The sequence below is a fragment of the Cajanus cajan genome, chromosome 11 (assembly GCF_000230855.2).
Source record: "Cajanus cajan strain Asha chromosome 11, NIPB_CcT2T_4, whole genome shotgun sequence".
NCBI lineage: Eukaryota > Viridiplantae > Streptophyta > Magnoliopsida > Fabales > Fabaceae > Cajanus > Cajanus cajan.
This window is the reverse complement of record NC_138527.1, coordinates 24,483,146-24,502,820: the sequence shown is the minus strand read 5'-3', so window position 1 is coordinate 24,502,820 and position 19,675 is coordinate 24,483,146. Positions and strand designations below refer to the sequence as shown.

Below are 19,675 nucleotides of genomic sequence, written 5' to 3'. Positions count from 1 at the left end.
CTACATGATTATGTAGGTGGTCGGGTTTGTTTTGGTTAGGTGATCCTATCTTTCTTTGGGTTCGATCTTATGCAAGCGATTGGACTTGGGCCTATGGAAGGGGTCGGGTATGAGGAAGTAGTTGAGTTTAGTTTGATGCAGGAGGTTGGGTCTAGTTTAGCTAGGCACACATGTCTTTGTTAGTGTTCAGTTTGATGCAGGAAGTTGGGTCTAGTTTAGCTAGGCGCACATGTCTTTGTTAGTGTTCAGTTTGATGCAAGTTTTAGGTTTCTTTAGTAGGAAAAAGCCTAAATAAGCATATACTTGTATCGTGTCCTTGTTGTCCACACCTTCTACATTTACCAACTAATCTCTTCCTTCTCACTTTTGTTGCATTGCTACTGGTAGTCTCTTTAGGTTTCTCATTTCTTACTTTTTTAAACCTCTCTAGCATCTTCTTGATTGTAGGCAGTTGGACACCTTCTATATCGAAAGACTTATCATGCATGCAACATGCAATACGTTCATATGATAACATAGTCGTAAATAGAAAAATAATACCTAATCAACTATCCCATGGCAATATGGCATGGCACTAAGCCAACTTCCATCACAACTAGAGTTCAAAATTGATCATCGGAGTTGAGGAATTTTAACCTTTCACAAACATTTTCTTCCATGCATGCTTAAAGAACTTCATCACGTCCATAGAGGATGGTTCAAACTTTATTTCATGCACCACCTTAGGTCTTTTTATAAAGGTCAAAACAACACCTATTACAAACACTACGAAAGGAGAAGAAAGTGAGAAAATAACCCTTTTCACTCCATTTATCCTATTTCTCGCATTTACACCCTTAACCCTCTTTCGAAAACCCAGATCATAACTTAAAGTGTCATCATTATCTCCACCACCACTTTCACATCCATGACCATTCTCATCATAATCGATTACAACAACAATAATACACCAAAATCTATGGCAAAAACCAACCCAAATTAATGCCTATCACCCAAAGCCCCAAACTTGGCTAGTCTCAAATCTTTTATCACATACTTAACTATTGTGAAAGTAAAGGACAAGTCTTGTGATAGTTGAATTCCCCTAACAATTAGGAATCAACATGTACACAAGCTACATAAACCTTGCCACACCCAATATGAACAACACATCGTTGGTTAAGAAGTCAACGACCATGATCTATGACACATTGAAGTTGCTATTGACATTCGATAAGCCCTTAGCTATGATGAACTTCATGGGTTGGACAAGAATGAAGACCCCATAAATTGCATTAGTGATGATTTTGTAGATGCTTGTGAAAAACACTGTGGTGCCAAGGTTGAAGTCCTTGGAAATTTACTTTCTACACGATCACATTGGTTAAGAAATATGTGGTTAGAGTGCTTTGGGTTGTTTCAAGGTTTAAGAAACGTGTGAAAATTTATTTTTTGTTCGAACCCTTAACCACACTATTAGATGCATGACAAAAATGATCAAATTGGTCCATTTCTAAAATATAAATAACTAAATTAAATTTTTTAAAGAAAATTGGCTATACTAAATCTAAAAAGTAAGACGCCAAAATAAATATATAATTTAGCTTATATATATATCATAATATTTATATATTTATGAATGCATATATAATAACATATATTTACATAAAATTTATAATAACTAAAATATAATATTAAAGATGATAAACTTATGCTATGTTTGGAACAATAGAAAAGGAGTATAAAGGTAATGAAAAGAAAAAAAAGACATGCACTAAAATCTTTTCTTTCATTTAACTGGTAAGAAAACAAGGAAGGAAGAAAAAAAATTAATAAACCCACATAAATGTTCTTTCTTTCTCATTTGGGAAATGTTCTTTCTTCTCATTTGGGAAAGAAGGAGAATAAAACAAATAATTTTTTAATAAAAAGTCAGAAATCCAATTCTTTTTATAGAAAAATGCCATAAATATCCTTATTTTTGTTTATATATTTTATTTTGTAATTTGAATATTTATGTCTTTTTATATACTATTTTTTTTTTCTTTTCTTCCACTTTTTATACAACCTAACAACTTTAAAAACATCTCACTTTCTCATTTTATTTTATTTCCCTCTTAAGCCAAACAAATCATTAATGACCTAACACACGAATTATTAAACTAATTTTATTTTATTTAAACTTGAAATGGTTCATTTTACTACTGGTTCAAATTAAAAAAAAAAATGGAAAATGAAACTGGATATGGCACGTTGGCTGAATCTAGACCTTAGAATCCGACATACAGAGAGAAAAAGCCCTCCCGTATTTCTAGAACAATCTATCACTCCTCACACACGTATCTCCCAAAACCAAAACCCTTACAAGGGTTTTTCTTTCACTCCACTTCCCTTTTTAAATCATCATCATCACTCTCACAAAGCCCAAAGAGGATAACATCACATAACATAACACCACCATGGCTCCTGTGCTCAGCAGAAGCTTAGCCACGGCCTCCCTCGCCTCGCTCCCTCCCTCTTCCCCTCTCGCCGGGGCTTCCCCTCTCAGAACCGCGTTTCTGCCGCCACGGCTCCGCCCCAACTGCTTCTCCGCCGCCCCGGGGCTGAGGTGGGCGCAGCGCCGCGAGCGGCGGAGGGGTGGCCTCGCCGTGCGGTGCGAGGCTGCTGTGGCGGAGAAGGACGAGGCCACAGGGGAGAAGTTTGAGTACCAGGCTGAGGTGGGGTTTTGATTAATTTGTTAAGTTGTTTGCGTTTTTGTAGATTTGGGTCGTGGGTGGGTTAAAGTTTCTACCTTTTTGGGGCTTGGTTTGGGGTTGCGGCGTGTGGTTGAGAGGGAGAAGATTGTTTCATGAAGGGTGTGTGTGTGTGTGTGTGTGCTAGGGAGAGAGAAATGGGGGAGAGAGTGAGTAGAAATTGCGTGACGATGTTTTTTTGAGCTTGGTTTGGAGTTTTGACATGTAATTATAAGTGAATGACTTACTACACAAAGGGCGTGGTTGTGTGTGTGTGTGTGTGTGTGAAAGAGAGAGATTTTTACTGGTGTTTGTGGTTTCAATTTTTACTTGTAATTGGATGTGGGAGACTTTCTCCACAAAGGGTGTGTTTGCAAGAGAGAGAGCGCGTTTTACTGAATATAGTGAATTCTGTTTTATTTTGCAGGTGAGTAGATTGTTGGATTTGATTGTTCACAGTCTGTATAGCCACAAGGAAGTTTTCCTTCGTGAACTTGTCAGGTAATTTGAGGAATGTTATAATGATTGCATGATCTGTAAGCATCAATGGCTTACTTGTAAATAAAAGATTGCTTTACTAGGCAGCAGCTGTTTATGCCCCTTTTGGACATTTGCATCTATATTTTGCAGTGGATACACGTGTATGCAGCTGCTTGATTCTGTTGTATTTTGTTTTGTTTTTTGTTCTTCTGTTCTTCCAGTAATGCTAGTGATGCTTTGGACAAGTTGAGATTCTTAAGTGTGACTGATCCTTCTCTGCTTGGAGATGCTGGAGATCTAGAGATACGTATCAAGTCTGATCCAGACAATGGAACTATTACTATAACGTATGCATATTGATTTTTTTGGTCTCTGTTTTAATTTTTCTGGGTATGTATGAATAGGATTATTGAACTGTTAACTCTTGACCCTGCAGAGATACTGGTATTGGAATGACTAAAGAAGAGCTCATTGATTGTCTTGGAACTATTGCTCAGAGTGGTACTTCAAAGTTTTTGAAGGCACTTAAGGTAATTTGTTGTTGATTGGGAATATGGCTTACTTTGATACTTTGATGATTCAAAACTTCCATAATTGTTTTAATTTTTTCCCTCAATCTTACAGGAAAATAAGGATCTGGGAGCAGATAATGGTTTGATTGGTCAATTTGGTGTTGGATTCTACTCTGCTTTTCTTGTTGCTGAGAGGGTATGGAGTTGATATCATAAGTACATTCTGTTGGAGTGTTGGTCAACTTTTCTGATTTTAATTGTTTTGATTATTATCATTGATTGGCCATTTTTGCGTGGCATGACAATCAGGTTGTTGTTTCTACGAAAAGCCCAAGATCAGATAAGCAGTATGTGTGGGAAGCAGTAGCTGACAGTAGCTCTTATGTTATAAGGGAAGAAACTGATCCTGAAAAGATTCTGCGTCGTGGTACACAGATTACACTCTATTTAAGAGTGAGTGCTATTTCTTTCATTTTTCTGTTGAAAAGTTCACATGGAATGTATTAACCAAGAAATATCTTTTAATAAAAAGGTTGTACCCGGTATAATAGTATTTGGAAACTCTAAGATCATTTTAGTACATCATTTGGATAAAGCACCCAAATAATTCTTGCATTTTGTCTAGCCAGATGACAAGTATGAATTATAGTTATAATAATATTTTTAAATAAAGCCAAAAGTCTTCTTTAGTTATTTATTTGTTGTTCTCTTTTAATAGAAGGATGAATTCAGTATAATATTTGGCAAATGTAACATTTTCTTTACTGACAGGAGGATGACAAATATGAATTCTCAGAGCCAACCAGGATTCAGGGTTTGGTGAAGAATTACTCGCAGTTTGTTTCCTTCCCCATTTACACCTGGCAAGAAAAATCAAAAACTGTTGAGGTGAGCAGGCCTTCCCTTGTGACAGATTCCTGTCTTTGTGTTTGTTGGGAGAATTATGCTAATCTAATTCTTATATGCGCAAGTGGTAGTTTTCTATTTTCACATACAATTCAATACTAAACTGATTGATGGGCAGTGCTTTTACCTTGCTCTATTTTCATTGTGGAAGGAATGAGATGAGAGTTACTTATGTAGCAGTGACATCTCATTCATTGAATTCTAGTATTTGTAAGGTACTTGTGATATCTAATTTTGGGCATTTATTTCTAACAATGATGATGGTGATGAATAGTGAAGTCTTGTCTTCACCTAATGGTATTTATAATGATTTTCTTATCATCATGGGTTAGAAAGGAGACTTGAAATGGGTCCTTGTCATTTGGTATTTATGTTTCAGGTATGTATGTTATACATTAGTTATTAGTTGTGGTTTCCATTTTCCATCACCTTGAAGATGGATGCCAAATTTTGAGTGTTGTGCAGCTGTTGGGTTTTGGTGAATGGGTAAATACTGGCCTGTATTGCTTCGAAATTTGAGGCTAGGCAGGATTAATGTTGATTGTTATGAGGGATTAATAATAAATAGGAGATGTCTAAAAAGAAGTGTTAAGTGATAGGTGTGTTCTATTAGAATTTGTATACGTCTAGAAAGGGATCAACCTTTTACCTTCACATTTTCTTTCGATTGAATAGAAACTATGTTGTATATATACATTGTATGAATGGTAAGTGTAGAGCAATTTCTGAAAATCTAGATTGATACACATTGTCATGGTGTGGCAAATAAATAATATATGATTTGTTACTACTAATTTATAAATCAATTAACTTGAATATTGACAGGTGGAAGAGGAGGAAGAACCCAAAGAAGGTGAAGAACCAAAAGAAGAGGTAATTAGTGTGGAATTTCTGAATGTGGGTGTTGTACTTGCTTTATCAAATGTGTTAGTGTTACCGATACTGAGTGAGTCTGTTTCTGCTTTTGTTATCAGGGTGAGAAAAAGAAGGTGAAAAAGACTAAAACTGAGAAGTACTGGGACTGGGAATTAACCAACGAAACAAAGCCAATATGGGTGAGTTTAAGCTATATATATACTTTTAGGATGTTTTGATGCTAATGCTCTGCAGTTCACATATATTATTTTGTTGTAGACTTGTAGTGCCTCTTTTATTAGTCCTACTTTGCCACATTTTTGCAGATGCGTAGCCCAAAGGAAGTTGAAAAGGATGAGTACAATGAGTTTTACAAGAAGACTTTCAGTGAATTCTTAGAACCACTTGCATATACTCACTTCACTACTGAGGTATGTTGATGATTTTGGCTCTTAGTAGTAGAAGAGCATTTCCTTTTGTCAGTTATCAATTTGACTAGGGTTTAAACTTTGCAGGGTGAGGTTGAGTTCAGAAGTATTCTATATGTTCCAGGAATGGGGCCTCTTAACAATGAAGAAGTAGTGAACCCTAAAACAAAGAACATACGCTTGTATGTTAAGCGTGTATTCATTTCGGATGATTTTGATGGAGAGCTGGTGAGTTTACTGTGACCCTGAAAGTGGGATTCGTCTTGCATAATTTGAAATTTATGTCACTACTGCTTTCTTTGTGTTGTTATGAGTTATAAAAGGAGGAAAAATGTTGGTCTCTGCACCACCCTATTACTTGTGGTTGATAGGGAGATAGATGGATAGCATAACAATTGCATGGAAATTTAGATCTACTGCACATGGCTAGTTTTTAAAGGATAATGGTTTACCAGTTTTAGTAACATTATATCATATCACAAGTCATTATACTTATACAAGCTCTAACTTGTTTGTGCTTTTCTGCACTTGCTCTTTATTTTGCTGAATTTGTACTTTTCTGCACTTGCTCTTTATTTTGCTGAGTTTTCCCATCTACCTTAAAAAGAAGAAAAAGAAGCATTAAGGGTACAATTTAACATCAGGCATATGATAGAGCTTGTGTTCTATGTTTCTTTGTTCCTTTGTTCAGGTGCCCTTGCTGTAATTTTATTTTACTTATTTATTTTGCAGTTTCCGCGTTACCTTAGCTTTGTGAAGGGTGTGGTTGATTCAGATGACCTTCCGCTCAATGTTTCTAGGGAGATCCTTCAAGAAAGCAGAATTGTAAGAGAACTGCAAATTTCCCTGCTAACATGGAAAACTTATTTCATTTGAATTACATGAATGAGGGATATGGTGATGGGGGTTATTTATGAATTTTCCTTTGTGTTACTTTCCAAATGTTTTTGTTTCTGACTATGATGATTTCAGGTAAGAATAATGAGGAAGAGACTTGTCAGGAAGGCATTTGATATGATTCAAGACCTTGCTGAAAGTGAAAATAAAGAGGTTGGTAGTCACAAACTCAGCATTTTTTTTATATTTTCAACATGAATTTAGAGTCTTTAACTCTTTATAGATTGAAATGTTTGTTTCCTGTGATTCCAGGATTACAAGAAATTCTGGGAGAACTTCGGTAGGTTCATAAAATTAGGATGCATCGAAGACACTGGAAATCATAAGCGCATAACACCACTATTGAGGTTTTACACTTCCAAAAGTGAGGAGGAACTCAAAAGCCTAGATGATTATGTTGAAAACATGGGTGAAAACCAAAAGGCTATCTTTTACCTAGCTACTGATAGCTTGAAGAGTGCAAAGACTGCTCCATTTTTGGAGAAATTGGTTCAGAAAGATATTGAGGTATGTCTACTTGTCAACATTTTTTTGATAATTTGAGCATGCAATCAGGGAATTTGGTCAAGTAAGGTGACATCCAAGGTTGTCAGGTGGGGTTGTCCCTGGCCTCTCTCTGCAGCACCCTGGCTTCCTGTGGAGGGTCAGGCTATTTATGTGCCTTGGCGTGTGTTTAAATAAACTAGTTGTGGATATGATTGAAATGCTTGATATAGCATATAAATTTTTACTGTTTTTCTTTTTTGGTTTTTCACTCTTTTACTTATTTGTGTCTATTGTTGTAGGTTCTTTATTTGGTTGAACCTATTGATGAGGTTGCCATTCAGAACCTACAGACATACAAAGAAAAGAAATTTGTTGATATCAGCAAGGAGGATTTGGAATTAGGTTTGTACTGTTTTTATCTGACTTGCATCTGCTCAAATACTATTTTGTTTCCTTGGAATTGGGATTTGAATGTGGTTCGCAAAACATTTTTCAAAACAGGTGATGAGGATGAGGTCAAAGAGAGGGAAAACAAACAAGAATACAACTTACTTTGTGATTGGATAAAACAACAGCTTGGTGAGAAGGTGGCAAAAGTTCAAATCTCAAAGCGATTGAGTTCATCTCCTTGTGTGCTTGTATCAGGAAAGTTTGGTTGGTCTGCAAACATGGAGAGGTTAGTGATTGCCTCATTGACTTTACAAGCCATTATCCTGGATCACAAACAGTTTATCATTCTCATGATTTAAGGCTTATACAATATTGAATTTCCATTTCTTCAGACTAATGAAGGCTCAAGCTCTTGGAGATACTTCAAGTTTGGAGTTTATGAGGGGTAGGAGAATATTGGAGATCAATACAGATCACCCCATTATCAAAGACTTAAGTGTAAGTTGGCATTGTCAGTATGGAGTTTGTTGATTAACAAGCAGTTACTATTTTTTTTTTGTTTTTTTATCAAGTTTTCTGATATTTTGCACACAAAACGTACACTTTCGTCGTAGTGTCATGGTAAGAAAGGGAAGAATTGAGAGCCAAATTTGAGAGAAGATGACAAATTGCAATTTTTGTTCTGGGTGGGTTGTGAGCATCTTTAAATCAGTATAGATCAATGTAAAACATGATAAAATGATATTTTACTCCCTGTAGAAACGTGAAACACTTTTAGCAAGGCTGTGGGTATCTTCAATCAGTATTATCTTTTTTTGTGCAAGTATTGAATTATAAAAGTTTCTGTTGAGTCTACTTAATTGGCAATTCTTGTTGATAAACGGTGTTCCCTTCCAAGTCACATAATAAGGGAAGTGGAAAAGAGACAAAATATTCTGAATTAATTGAAGAAAATTATTGATGAAGTATCAATTAATGTTTAGTTCTTGTAAAAGTTTGGGGAAGAAGAACAAGTATAATCATCACTAGATTCACTACACTACAAAGCATAAAGCTTTTCTCAAGTTCATTTATCTTGGAAAATATACCAGCATGCTAGATCATTGGATATTGTAGCATGCCAGTAAGTAGCATTTCCTGAAGTGTAATGTTGTTGTGTTGGTTCTTTGAAATGTTAAAGACAAAACTATAAGTAAACTAACAGTCTTACAAGCAAATATAAAAATAAATAAATTGTTAATTTTTTTTCCCTTTTTGATGCATAGCCTTTTTCTCACCTTTTCCCTTTGCCATATTGAAGGTCTGGTGGGAAATAAAGGAATATATTAAAGGAGGAATTTTTGTGACTTTGACCTATTTTTATTTTTTTTATTTTTTTTCCTTCAGGCTGCCTGCAAGAATGCACCCGACAGCAGTGAAGCAAAGAGAGCGGTCGACCTTTTATATGACACAGCACTAATTTCTAGTGGATTTTCTGTAAGTACAATATAAATTTATTTCTTTTCTTTGTGTAACATTAATATTTGGTCTTTAACCAAGTCAAACGATGTGTGATAAGATTTGTTGCAACATAGTCTATTTGTAGTTTTGCTTAACATGGTTTCTGAATAATGCAGCCTGACAGTCCTTCTGAGTTGGGAAATAAGATTTATGAAATGATGGCCTTGGCCTTGGGAGGAAGATGGGGTAGATCAGAAGAAGAGGAGGGAGATGCATCTGTTGAAACTGATTCAAGCACAGGTGAAGAATCTTCAGAGCCAGAGGTTTATGAACCTTCTGAAGTCATCGCAGAGAGTGATCCTTGGACAACTGATTAGGAACAATATACCCTCATAGAATAAGTTTAAATTTTGGCATTATAGGGAATGGATGCATAGAAAGGTGAAGATGGAAAGGAGACTGATTTTTTCTCATGATTTCATAGTGCTGAAGGAGAATTGTAATGTCTTAAGGGGCAAATCCTATGGGGATGAAATTGAGATAGTGTTCGTTGGTGGACACATTTTTGTTACTTCATGGTCTTGTCGTATTGTATCATTCTTTTAGGTGCAAGTTGTTTCAAGTAAAGATTTTTCTTGTTCCCTTTCCCCTCATGGATGGTATCATACGTAGTTTTAATTGAAAACACAAAATTGAAGACTTAATTGATATTTAATGGGAAGTTGTATAAATATTTAGGTGGATGTATTTAAGTTTGATTATAAATTTATAATACATCCATTCAAACATACTAGGGGTTTTTGAATGTTGCAGTAAATTGCACATGTAATAATTGGGTGTCTGGAAAAGTTTTACAGTGTAGCAAATATTTTAAATTATTTAGGGACAGCAGTTTGTACATGGAATGTAGTTGGAGTATAATGATAATGTGAGTATTTTATAATCTCATTTGGTTATGAATTATTATTTGCTTATAAGTTATTTCGTAATAAATTTCTTAAAATTACATTTGAAGTGTTTTTCAATTGTTGGTTGAGGAAAAATAAAGAATTTCTGGTAATACTTTGTCAATTTCTGCCTTTTATATTTAGAGTTCAATTTAAATATCTAATTGTATTTATTTCATTTTATTATATATGATAAAGTTGTTAATTTTTACAGACATTATATTAGAAATTAAATTGACGTAGTAAATTTTTTTACACTCACTATTACTTTTAGCATCTTATTATATCTAAACAAAGATGTGTCCTAGGTCTTTGATATCTAAAACCCGTTATAGTTGTAAACCTTTGTTTCGGCTCTTCGAGATAACAAATCAGTTGTCGCCATTTTTAATGATATTGAGTAATATGGTGTAAAAAATTGATATTGCGTAATATATAAGTAAATAAAAAGATAAAAATATTAACTTTTTTTTTTTATAAAATGAATCTATCTCCTGTTTAAATTGGAGAAAAATAACTAACATGTCATTTTTCACAAGTTTGACTAATGTTAAAATGTGAGAAAAAAATATAGTTGGAATAGGAGATTCTATTAAGGATAACAAGATAATAAAATTAGTAAATACTTCATATTTATATAATAGTAACTCAATAAAAATGAGAGAGTTCTAAGAAATCTCTCAGTACGCGCAGCACCCTGCAGTTGATGGCATTTTCATTTTCACTTTGTACCTTGTGATAACTTAGTTATACGGCATGAGTTGGACAACAAAAATAATTTTTGGATACACAAATACTATAAAACACCTAGAAAGAGAGAAATCAAAGTAAGAGAAGCCTATGTATGATAGGTGAAATAATGTGATAAAAAATAGAGATAAAAATAATATGGTATTTAAGTGATTAGATGCAGTGTTTAAAAATCGTTACTCCATTGACCATTTCTAGATACTATTAGAGCAGGTTTTGGCCGGCAAATAAAAACAATTTAGTGATATGAAGCAGCTGAAAAAGTTGCCAAATGCACCTCCAAATTTGGCCTGTCAACTCTTAGTCGATATGCCGGAACTTCCCTCCCACTTTTAAACCTTGAATTGTTCTCCCAACTTTTTTTATTTTTTGCTATCTTTCACGGTCTTAGATATATTATATTAGTTTTAATTTTGTTTTTTCGTACTGTATTATGGTCTCCATTTTCTACCCCTAATTGATTTTGTTATTGGCTGTAACACCATGATATGTGGAGCAGTATTTGAACAAAGTGACATGGCATTAAACCAATATGATATGATTTACACACGGAATTCAAATTACAAATTGCACAGAATTCTCTCATTCACTTCATTTAAAAACAATTAGAAACTAGAACTAGAAAGACAGTTAAAAAAAAACTGTTTTGTTTTTCTATCTTATATATGCAATATCATATTCATATAACAAAATTATATAATAATGTGTCAAATACTCTTTTCTTTTTATCTTTCATTACATCACTTATCCCACATTACTCTCTCTCTTACTTGTATGAATTGTTGTATATGTCTGTAGCATGAAAATGATTTCTTTAAATAAATTGATGCTACGGCAGGATAAATGGATTGGTTAGCCTCAGAAAAATATTGAACCATATTGTCACATCATTAACCTAAGACAGTAAATTATATCATCCAAGAAGGGCTTATATATACGCAATGGTAAATGCTTTCGCTGAACAAGAATTTTGTCTGTACATTTAATGACATTCGTAGGACAAGATTGTTTGCACATTGAATCATACTCATCCAGAGCAACCAATCATAGTAAGGAAAAAATGGCTTCTTTCTCAGTGGAAGAATTCATAGGAAATGGAATTTTGCAGGGACTGCTCCAAAAGTTGTTGGAAGAAGGGTGGGATGATGTACCAACTCTGAAGATTATGAGTTCAGACGACATGGATTTGTTACACATGACAGAAAAGCAAAAGGTGGGTTCTCACTTGCATTATTATTAGTTTTTATTCAAGTCTTTCATCATATTTTCTTATCATTCAATCATATGTCCTTAAGAATGAGACTTCTATCATTTACTTGATAGCATTCTATCGTACTAGTCCAATCCTAACTTTTGATTAAGGAGTAAGGGTCTGTTTTAGATAAATTTTTCTGGAAGCATTTTTAGAAGGAAAAAAAATAACAAAAGAAAATTAAAATAAGTTTTTCCATAAATTAAACCTAACTTATATATAAGTTAAAAATTAAGATTATGAAGAAATTAAAAGAGGAAACTTCTACAAATTAACTTAAGCATAAGTTGATTGTAGCTTATTGAAAAGCTTCTTACATTTTTCCTTTCTATTTTTCTCTCCTAAAAATACTCATGGAGAAGTTTACCGAACTCTAAATGTATTTTAAGTCCTGCAAATGTGAATAAGATTTTAGTCTTTTAAAAGTTTGTTTTGTTAGTTTTGATTCTTATAATTTTACCTTTTTTGGAATGAGTTTCTATATTACTCACTAGCATTTCAGTTCACATGTTATCTCAAAATGGTTACTGAAGTCATATATTTAAATGTATGTCATGTCATTATTAAGTAACGAGGGTGATTATTTACCAAAAAAAGAATTAAAATTTACAAGGCCTAAAATCAAATTTAATTGTATGTATAAAATATCCGTTGGCACCAATCAATAGGTGTTAGCTGACAACAATTGATCTCATTTCACACCAACAGAAACATATATGATCCTTACTTGAACTATATGCTTCTTAGAGCTTGTTTGGATATAGTCTAGAAATATTATTGAGAGTTTCTTTACTGAAAATAGAGAGTAATTTCTTGTAGAGAAGCTTTTAGAAGTCCTTTTAGATATGTATCCAAATATTTCATTACGTGTTTTCCTTCTTAATGTGTTATGCTTCTAATGTTATAGGACGCACTTGGAATCAGGTCCTACCTGCATGATCGTGGCTTGATGCAATATGCAGATAAGATGGAGGATTGTGAAAAAAGTTTGTCAGAGCTTATCAACTTAAGCACTACAGATCTCTCTACACAATTCGAAATGAAGAGAGGCCACATTGCTCGTTTTGTAAACAGAACAAGCAATGATTATTCTTTCAAGTTGCGTGCAATTGCTGCAAGAAGAAGAAACAGCATGATTCATAGGGATGATAGCATCGCCAAAAGTGTAGGGTCTATTAGCTCCAATAGCCTGGCAAGATCACACGTGAGAAACAATACAGCTTTTGATGCACTTGAACAACCAATGGCTGATATGAAGATTAAAGAAGGGTATGTGTTTAAGGGTATTGTGGCTGCTGAGCCAGCTGAGCCTAGAGCATGTGGCTGTGTGAATCCACCTCCTATCAGTGACCAAGTTGCTCCTTATGCTGCTGTTGAGAGTATTTCGGTTCAGAAACTAACTCCCGAGTATAAGATTGGCATGGAACCTTTGGTGAAAACCAAGGCACCTCCATTGAAGGCTTCAGAACTGTGGAGAGATAAACCAGCTGTTTTCCTGTGTCTCCGAAGACCAGGGTAATTTGTTATGCTATTATAGTATTATTACACTTCAGAATTGCCAATTTAGCATATGTATTTCAATTTAGCATAATTGTTATATGCATAAGGCCAATACTATAAATGAACAAGATACAAACATCCAACATGGTTTAGTATAATTGCAGATAACTATGATATTTAAATATGTGGTCAGGAATTCAATTCTTAGGTCCTTGTGCATGAAAGAGCATATTTTGTAAGAGATTAATCCCTAAAATAGATCTTTGTATTTGAAGAGATTAATCTCTAATTCTTAATTAAAGGATATCTTGAGCAACAAAACAACACAAAAATATAACAAAATGTAGCCTTAGAAAACACGAGTGCCACCAACACATTCTCTATCACCTTCTTTCATTGTTTAAAGCTCATGGAGTCTCCTAGTTTGGGAGTGAAACCCACATATTTAGTGGGACCTAAGTGAATTTTACATGACAGAAATGACTATATTGTTGGGTTATTTTTGTACTTGTTTGAGGGGTATATTTTTCAAGAGGAACATTATTGTTCGTTACGTATTTTTCACATCTCCAAAACTTATGAATTTGCTTTTGATATCAATCGAGTATGTTTATACTTTATAAATTTTTGTTTATTTTATTATTTTAATGATGTGAGAGTTTGATTATATTCTAACATATATTATAAAGAGTGTTGCTAGTAACTTTTCTTTTTTTATGTAAATATATCACTCTTTGTTTTTATCACTTACAACTAAACTAGGGTGTTTTATATCTTTACATGAAAGTGAAGCTTGGTGGCATATTGATGTCTCTTGAAAATGAAAACAGGTGCATCATGTGTAGAGCTGAGGCACACCAGCTTTATTCCAGAAAAGCCATATTTGATGCACTTGGGGTTCAACTATTTGCAGTTCTTCATGAGCACATAGAGTCAGAGGTATCAGCATCCATCAGCCACATATGTTTTTTCATTCAATTCAACCATTCATGGCTTTGACTAATCATAAATACTATGGCAAAGCAGGTACATGATTTCTGGCCTCGATTCTGGGGTGGTGTGGTGCTTCTTGATCGAGGTAGGGACTTCTTTAAGGCCCTTGGAGGGGGAAAACTGCTGAAGGAGAAGTTCCTATCAGGGTTCTTGCTGAATCCTAGAGCACTTTCCAATTACAAACGTGCAAAAGCCATGGACATTGAGTACAATTTCAAAGGTGAAGGTGAAATAAAAGGTGGACTCTTCATAATAGGGATGGGAAAGAGTGGCATAGCTTACCAGTTTATAGAGAGGAACTTTGGTGATTGGGCACCTATAGCTGAAGTCATTGAGATTTGCACTCAAATGCAGGTAACACTTGTTGTTTTCACTTTTTTCACTTAATATATGGCTTTTCAAGTTTTCCTATAAACTTGCCATCAAGGAGAGTGTTAAAAAATTATTGAACTGATATGAATTATTGAAGAACTGAATTGAAATGAATTAAAGAAATAGTTAGTTCAAATGAAACTGATTAATTGAAAAATAGTTGGACAAGTAAATTGTTTTATTTGTTCCGAAAATTGATTATTCAAGTAAATTGTTTTATTTGTTAATAAATAATTTAATTTTTATAGTTAAGTTTAATTCAATTTAATTTTCAAATAGTCTAATTTGAATTTTTTTTTATAGAAATAATTCAATTTTTTATGGAAATAATTTAATTTTTATAACTCAGTTCAATTTACAATCAGTTCAATTTTTTTTTGTTGGAACAACCCTAACCCTACCATCAAGTTCTCTATTTATAAGCTTAATCTGTAAATTTTTTTGGTTTGTTTTTGGTTTATGTGGTAAATTTTTTCATTATTTTGAATCACATGTCAAACATTTGATACTGTTTCAAATAAATTTAAGTCATATAATCTTGAGACATCATCTAAAATAGTAAAAAGAAAATCATGATAGGGACTGAAGCAAAAAAAATAAAAAATTACAGTGACTAATAGTTAAGCCAAAAAATATATAGGGACAAAAAGCGAAAAACAATACATACATGAAACGAAATTTTTTTTAAGCATTATTAATGTTACATGATATATATTTCCTTCTAATAATAATAAATAACCCTCATTAAACATGTATTGCAGAATTTTACATAAATATTCCAGGTGTCATCATTTAAGTGGAGAATACAATGGAAAGAACTTTCCAAGTTTTGTGTTATTAGATATTTTGTTACAAAGCTTTTGAACATGCATGATGCAGAATCATCAAGAAGGTCAAGGGGAGAGTGTGGTGTACTGAGGGGATCCCATTGATTATCACCAAAGTTCACTTGAAATTGCATCTCCAACAGTAGCACAATCTGGATACAGAACTTTTGCATTATATATGTCAGTACATGCAAGATCTATACGTAAATTAAACTCTAGGTTTAAAAAATGTTGTGTTTTAGTTAGATGTAAGGTTACAGTGTAGAAAATGAGTTGAGTTATTCATCAACTGTTAGAGTTTAGCTCATTAATTACTTGATGAAACGTGTTTATTTAACTAAACAAACAATTTCAAAGTTAAGGTTGGTAATGAGTTAATTAAGTTAAACAATAGGTTTCTCGTTAATAATTTTTGCTCACAGCTATATATACGTAAGTATTACCTTGATCATTATAATTTTATTTAGCCAAAATTGTATTTTGGCCCTTCTATTAATTTCACAATTTTAGTTCTTTAAATTTATAAAATTTTGCAATTTGGATCTTTCATTTAAATTTTTCATATGTGATTGTTAAAATTATAATATGACTTTAAGTACATGAGAACTAATATTTAATAAATTGCACTTCTTAATTTTATCTTATAAAATTATAAATATAATTTAAATATTATTAAATATTAATTATTATGTCATCTACTTAATATAAAATTATGATCAATATTATAATTTGAATGTCAACAAATGAAGATTTAATAGTAAGATCAAAATTATAAAATTTTAAAGTTAGAAGACTAAAATTACAAAATTAAAATATTGAGACCAAAACATCTTAGTTTTTTTTTTTGGTGTTGTGGAAAAAATAAAAGACAAAAAACTAGAAAGAAATGAAACTAGTGTAGGGAACAAAGATCCTCCCCTTACACTTGAAATACAAAATTTGGAAGACTCCTCCATGTTACATATTGAGCCCCTAGCCTAACTTTCCAACTTGCAAGAACATGAGCTATTTGATTAATTTCTTTCAGGATCCTAACAAATATAACTCGCCAATCTCTCTCCCTCAAATCTCTGATTTATTTATTATATCTCTATGTTTATGAACAAGATTCCTATTCTAAATAGCGTGTTCTATCACAAAGATAATCCTTCCTTTATAGCCAAAAGTTCAGCTCGCAAAGAATTACCCCCTATCTCTGAACTAGCAAAACCACCCAGTCATCTCCCCACACTATCCCGAATAACCTCTCCAAATCCCATTAAATATTATTAATGATTAAAATTATAATTTAACCTTTTATTTATTAAATTTAGTTTAAAAAATAATGTAGTTTTGTTTATTGTCATTCTATATATATGATTTACCCAAGTTTAATTTGTAAGAATTATTTTCTAAAATATGTGCAACTATAATTTTTCTACAAAAATATGGCTTCCATCATGAAAAAATTATTTTCCAATATTAAGTTATCTTTATAAATACAAATTTATAGTTTTAATTAATACCATTTTAATTACTTCACTTTCTAAATTTATGATACTTGTTAAATACTAAATCAATAAAAAAATTCAAATTAATAGATATTTTGATAAAAAAAAGTCATAAATAAACTAAGTGAGAAAAACTAAAGCTTCGTATTTTTAAATCAATATATAATCTCAAATTTTAGATTTGCCTCGTTTAACTAAGTCCCTTCGCAACGCCATAATCAATTATTCCCATTGCAACTTAATACGTTTTAAGGTAAGATTTATGCGTGGGATTAAATTGGACACACATCTCACTTAAGTTTAATGACAAAAAAATAATTTTACCTTTATTTTACAATAAAAGTGATTGGTTGATAATAAAGAATAAAACTGATCTTAAGTGAGACAAATTTTTGGTCAAAAAGAAAGTGAGACAAATTTAAGAGATTTTTATTTTTTAGTTGGTTAACGTTTTTAAATTTTTGAATGCTAAAGCTAAACTTGACTTATAATCTAATTTATTAGTTCTGTACATTGAATAATTTGACTCGGCACTAAACCTCCAATTTTGGGTCACGAATTCAGGCCTCAACAACAAAGAAACAAAGTATGGTATAGTTTAAATGAAGGCAGATGATAAACACACCTCCACTCTCATATAAATACACCCCCTTTTTTTAAAAAAATATATAAAATGTCTAAATTACCCTTTAAAAGATGAAATTCTTAAATTTACACCCCCTTCCCCGCACCCCACACTCCTCTTCTCCGCACCCCCATACCCTACACCCCACACCCTCCTTCTTCCTAAAGTGACAAACATTGTAGTCCGTAATTGCACCCCCAGTTACTTTACAGTGGCGTCAGACAAGGAATTATTAGCCATCTTCAGCTCCTCCAACTTAACGAGGTTTCCTATTTGAGCCGGAACCTCGCCGGAAAGTGTATTGCTCGAAACATCAAGCACGGTCAACATGGTCACGTTGGTCAACCACAACGGAAACGTGCCTCGCATGCGATTGTGCTGAATATCCAAAACCTGAAGAACGCTAAAACACATGCTCGTCTCAGGCCCCACGAAATCCGTGAAACCGTTGAATCTGAGATGGACAATCTGCAGCGACGGCGTGTGGACCGAACAGTTGCAGAAAACCGAAGCCGGAACGTAGCCGGTGAGGTTGTTCTCAGAGAGCGACATTACCTGAAGCCTCAGAAGCGCTGAAATCGCCGTCGGAATCATGCCGCTGAGCGCGTTTCCTTCCATGCTCACATTTTTCAATGCAATGCAGCAGCCACGCAAGCTGCAACTGGGGCGGGCCTCGTGCTTTTGGGTAATAATAGAGACCTGGTCACTGTAGAGAAACTGGAGGTGCAATTGCGGACTACAATGTTTGTCACTTTAGGAAGAATGGGGTTGTGGGGTGCGGGGAAGGAGGGTGTGGGGTGCGAAATTTCTTTTTTTTAAGGATAATTTAGATATTTTATATACTTTTTTTAAAAAAGAAGGTGTGCTTATAAGAGGGTGGAGGTGTGTTTATCATCTGCCTTAAATGAATCATAAGCATTCATGGTTATGGGCCCAACAAGGAGATATGAAAATGATACAAGGGTGATGTTATTTGTGCCACCCTCTTTTTCTCTTTAACACCCTTTTCTTGTTTGACAAAAATATCCTTCACAAAAATTAGTTTTTATGCAATTGGTCCATAGATTATTATATTTGTATAGTCACATACAAGGAAAACTAGTTAGTTTCATTTGCACTCCATTCCTCATCAACGCACCTCATAAACATTGAAATAAGCATAATTTTTTTCCTTCTTCTTTCAATGATGTTTATTTAATATTTTCATGCCTTCTCTGTTTTCATTTTCTTTCTCTTCATAGATATGAAAAAAGTGCTATGAGTGGCTTGGGATACTAGTGGTGATGTCTGATTTTAGCAAGAATCATTTTGAATAACATAACTATGGTTTAACAGGGAAAAGATTAAAAAGGGCTTAGTGAGTAATATGGTTTGCCACAATTTGGTCTATATAGGAACAATGTTATTTTTAATGGTGAGTCTGCTAATATAATATTGTTGAATCCTTCATGTGTAAGAAGGATTTGTAAAAATTATTGATAAAATACAAATAGATGAAATTGAAAGATAACTTCAAAATGTTATTCACATTCGTCTAATTTTGTCCGGAAGCTAAAAAGATACAATATATAATTAAGCTATAATCAACTAATAACAAATACAATTAGACATAATTGCCACCTCTTATGTATCATCTCAATAATAGCATGAAGATAAATTCACTAAAATATTAGGATTTGTTCAATTTTATTATTTGTTTAAGATTGAGTACACATATTATTTTTAAACGTGTATATAATAACGGATATTATAAGACTCGATTTATTTTCATTTCTAATACTAAAGATAATCACAAAATAAGCAAATTTTAACGA

At 33.2% G+C, this 19,675-nt stretch overlaps 2 protein-coding genes across 3 annotated transcripts; both read left to right on the top strand.

Moving 5' to 3' along the window:
* Positions 1 to 2,314: 2,314 nt before the first annotated feature.
* Positions 2,315 to 9,758, top strand: CR88 (Chaperone protein htpG family protein). Its single transcript, XM_020381584.3, has 19 exons — positions 2,315 to 2,696; positions 3,139 to 3,212; positions 3,413 to 3,538; positions 3,628 to 3,721; positions 3,816 to 3,899; positions 4,013 to 4,156; positions 4,475 to 4,591; positions 5,435 to 5,482; positions 5,584 to 5,664; positions 5,791 to 5,895; positions 5,980 to 6,120; positions 6,625 to 6,717; positions 6,865 to 6,942; positions 7,042 to 7,296; positions 7,575 to 7,677; positions 7,777 to 7,951; positions 8,058 to 8,163; positions 9,052 to 9,141; positions 9,282 to 9,758. Exons 1-19 carry the CDS (start codon positions 2,439 to 2,441, stop codon positions 9,480 to 9,482), a joined length of 2,373 nt encoding a protein of 790 aa, XP_020237173.1. The 5' UTR covers positions 2,315 to 2,438; the 3' UTR covers positions 9,483 to 9,758.
* A 276-nt stretch (positions 9,759 to 10,034) lies between these two features.
* On the top strand, positions 10,035 to 17,127 carry LOC109816536 (uncharacterized). 2 transcript variants are annotated; one of them, XM_020381583.3, is made up of 5 exons: positions 10,035 to 12,015; positions 12,962 to 13,569; positions 14,385 to 14,493; positions 14,581 to 14,901; positions 15,799 to 17,127. In XM_020381583.3, exons 1-5 carry the CDS (start codon positions 11,788 to 11,790, stop codon positions 15,835 to 15,837), a joined length of 1,305 nt encoding a protein of 434 aa, XP_020237172.3. In that variant the 5' UTR covers positions 10,035 to 11,787; the 3' UTR covers positions 15,838 to 17,127. The 2 variants fall into 2 exon arrangements, with proteins under 2 accessions (XP_020237172.3, XP_029130882.2); XM_029275049.2 differs by having other exon boundaries at positions 15,681 to 17,127.
* Positions 17,128 to 19,675: the final 2,548 nt, after the last annotated feature.

Excerpts from the sequence above, each read along its gene's own strand:
- CR88 (XM_020381584.3), top strand. The coding sequence starts at position 2,439 with ATGGCTCCTGTGCTCAGCAGAAGCTTAGCCACGGCCTCCCTCGCCTCG. Across the intron at positions 3,722-3,815 it reads AGTTTTTGAAGGCACTTAAG|GAAAATAAGGATCTGGGAGC; the intron begins GTAATTTGTTGT and ends TCAATCTTACAG. Across the intron at positions 8,164-9,051 it reads CCATTATCAAAGACTTAAGT|GCTGCCTGCAAGAATGCACC; the intron begins GTAAGTTGGCAT and ends TTTTTCCTTCAG.
- LOC109816536 (XM_020381583.3), top strand. The coding sequence starts at position 11,788 with ATGACATTCGTAGGACAAGATTGTTTGCACATTGAATCATACTCATCC. Across the intron at positions 12,016-12,961 it reads ACATGACAGAAAAGCAAAAG|GACGCACTTGGAATCAGGTC; the intron begins GTGGGTTCTCAC and ends CTAATGTTATAG. Across the intron at positions 14,902-15,798 it reads AGATTTGCACTCAAATGCAG|AATCATCAAGAAGGTCAAGG; the intron begins GTAACACTTGTT and ends TGCATGATGCAG.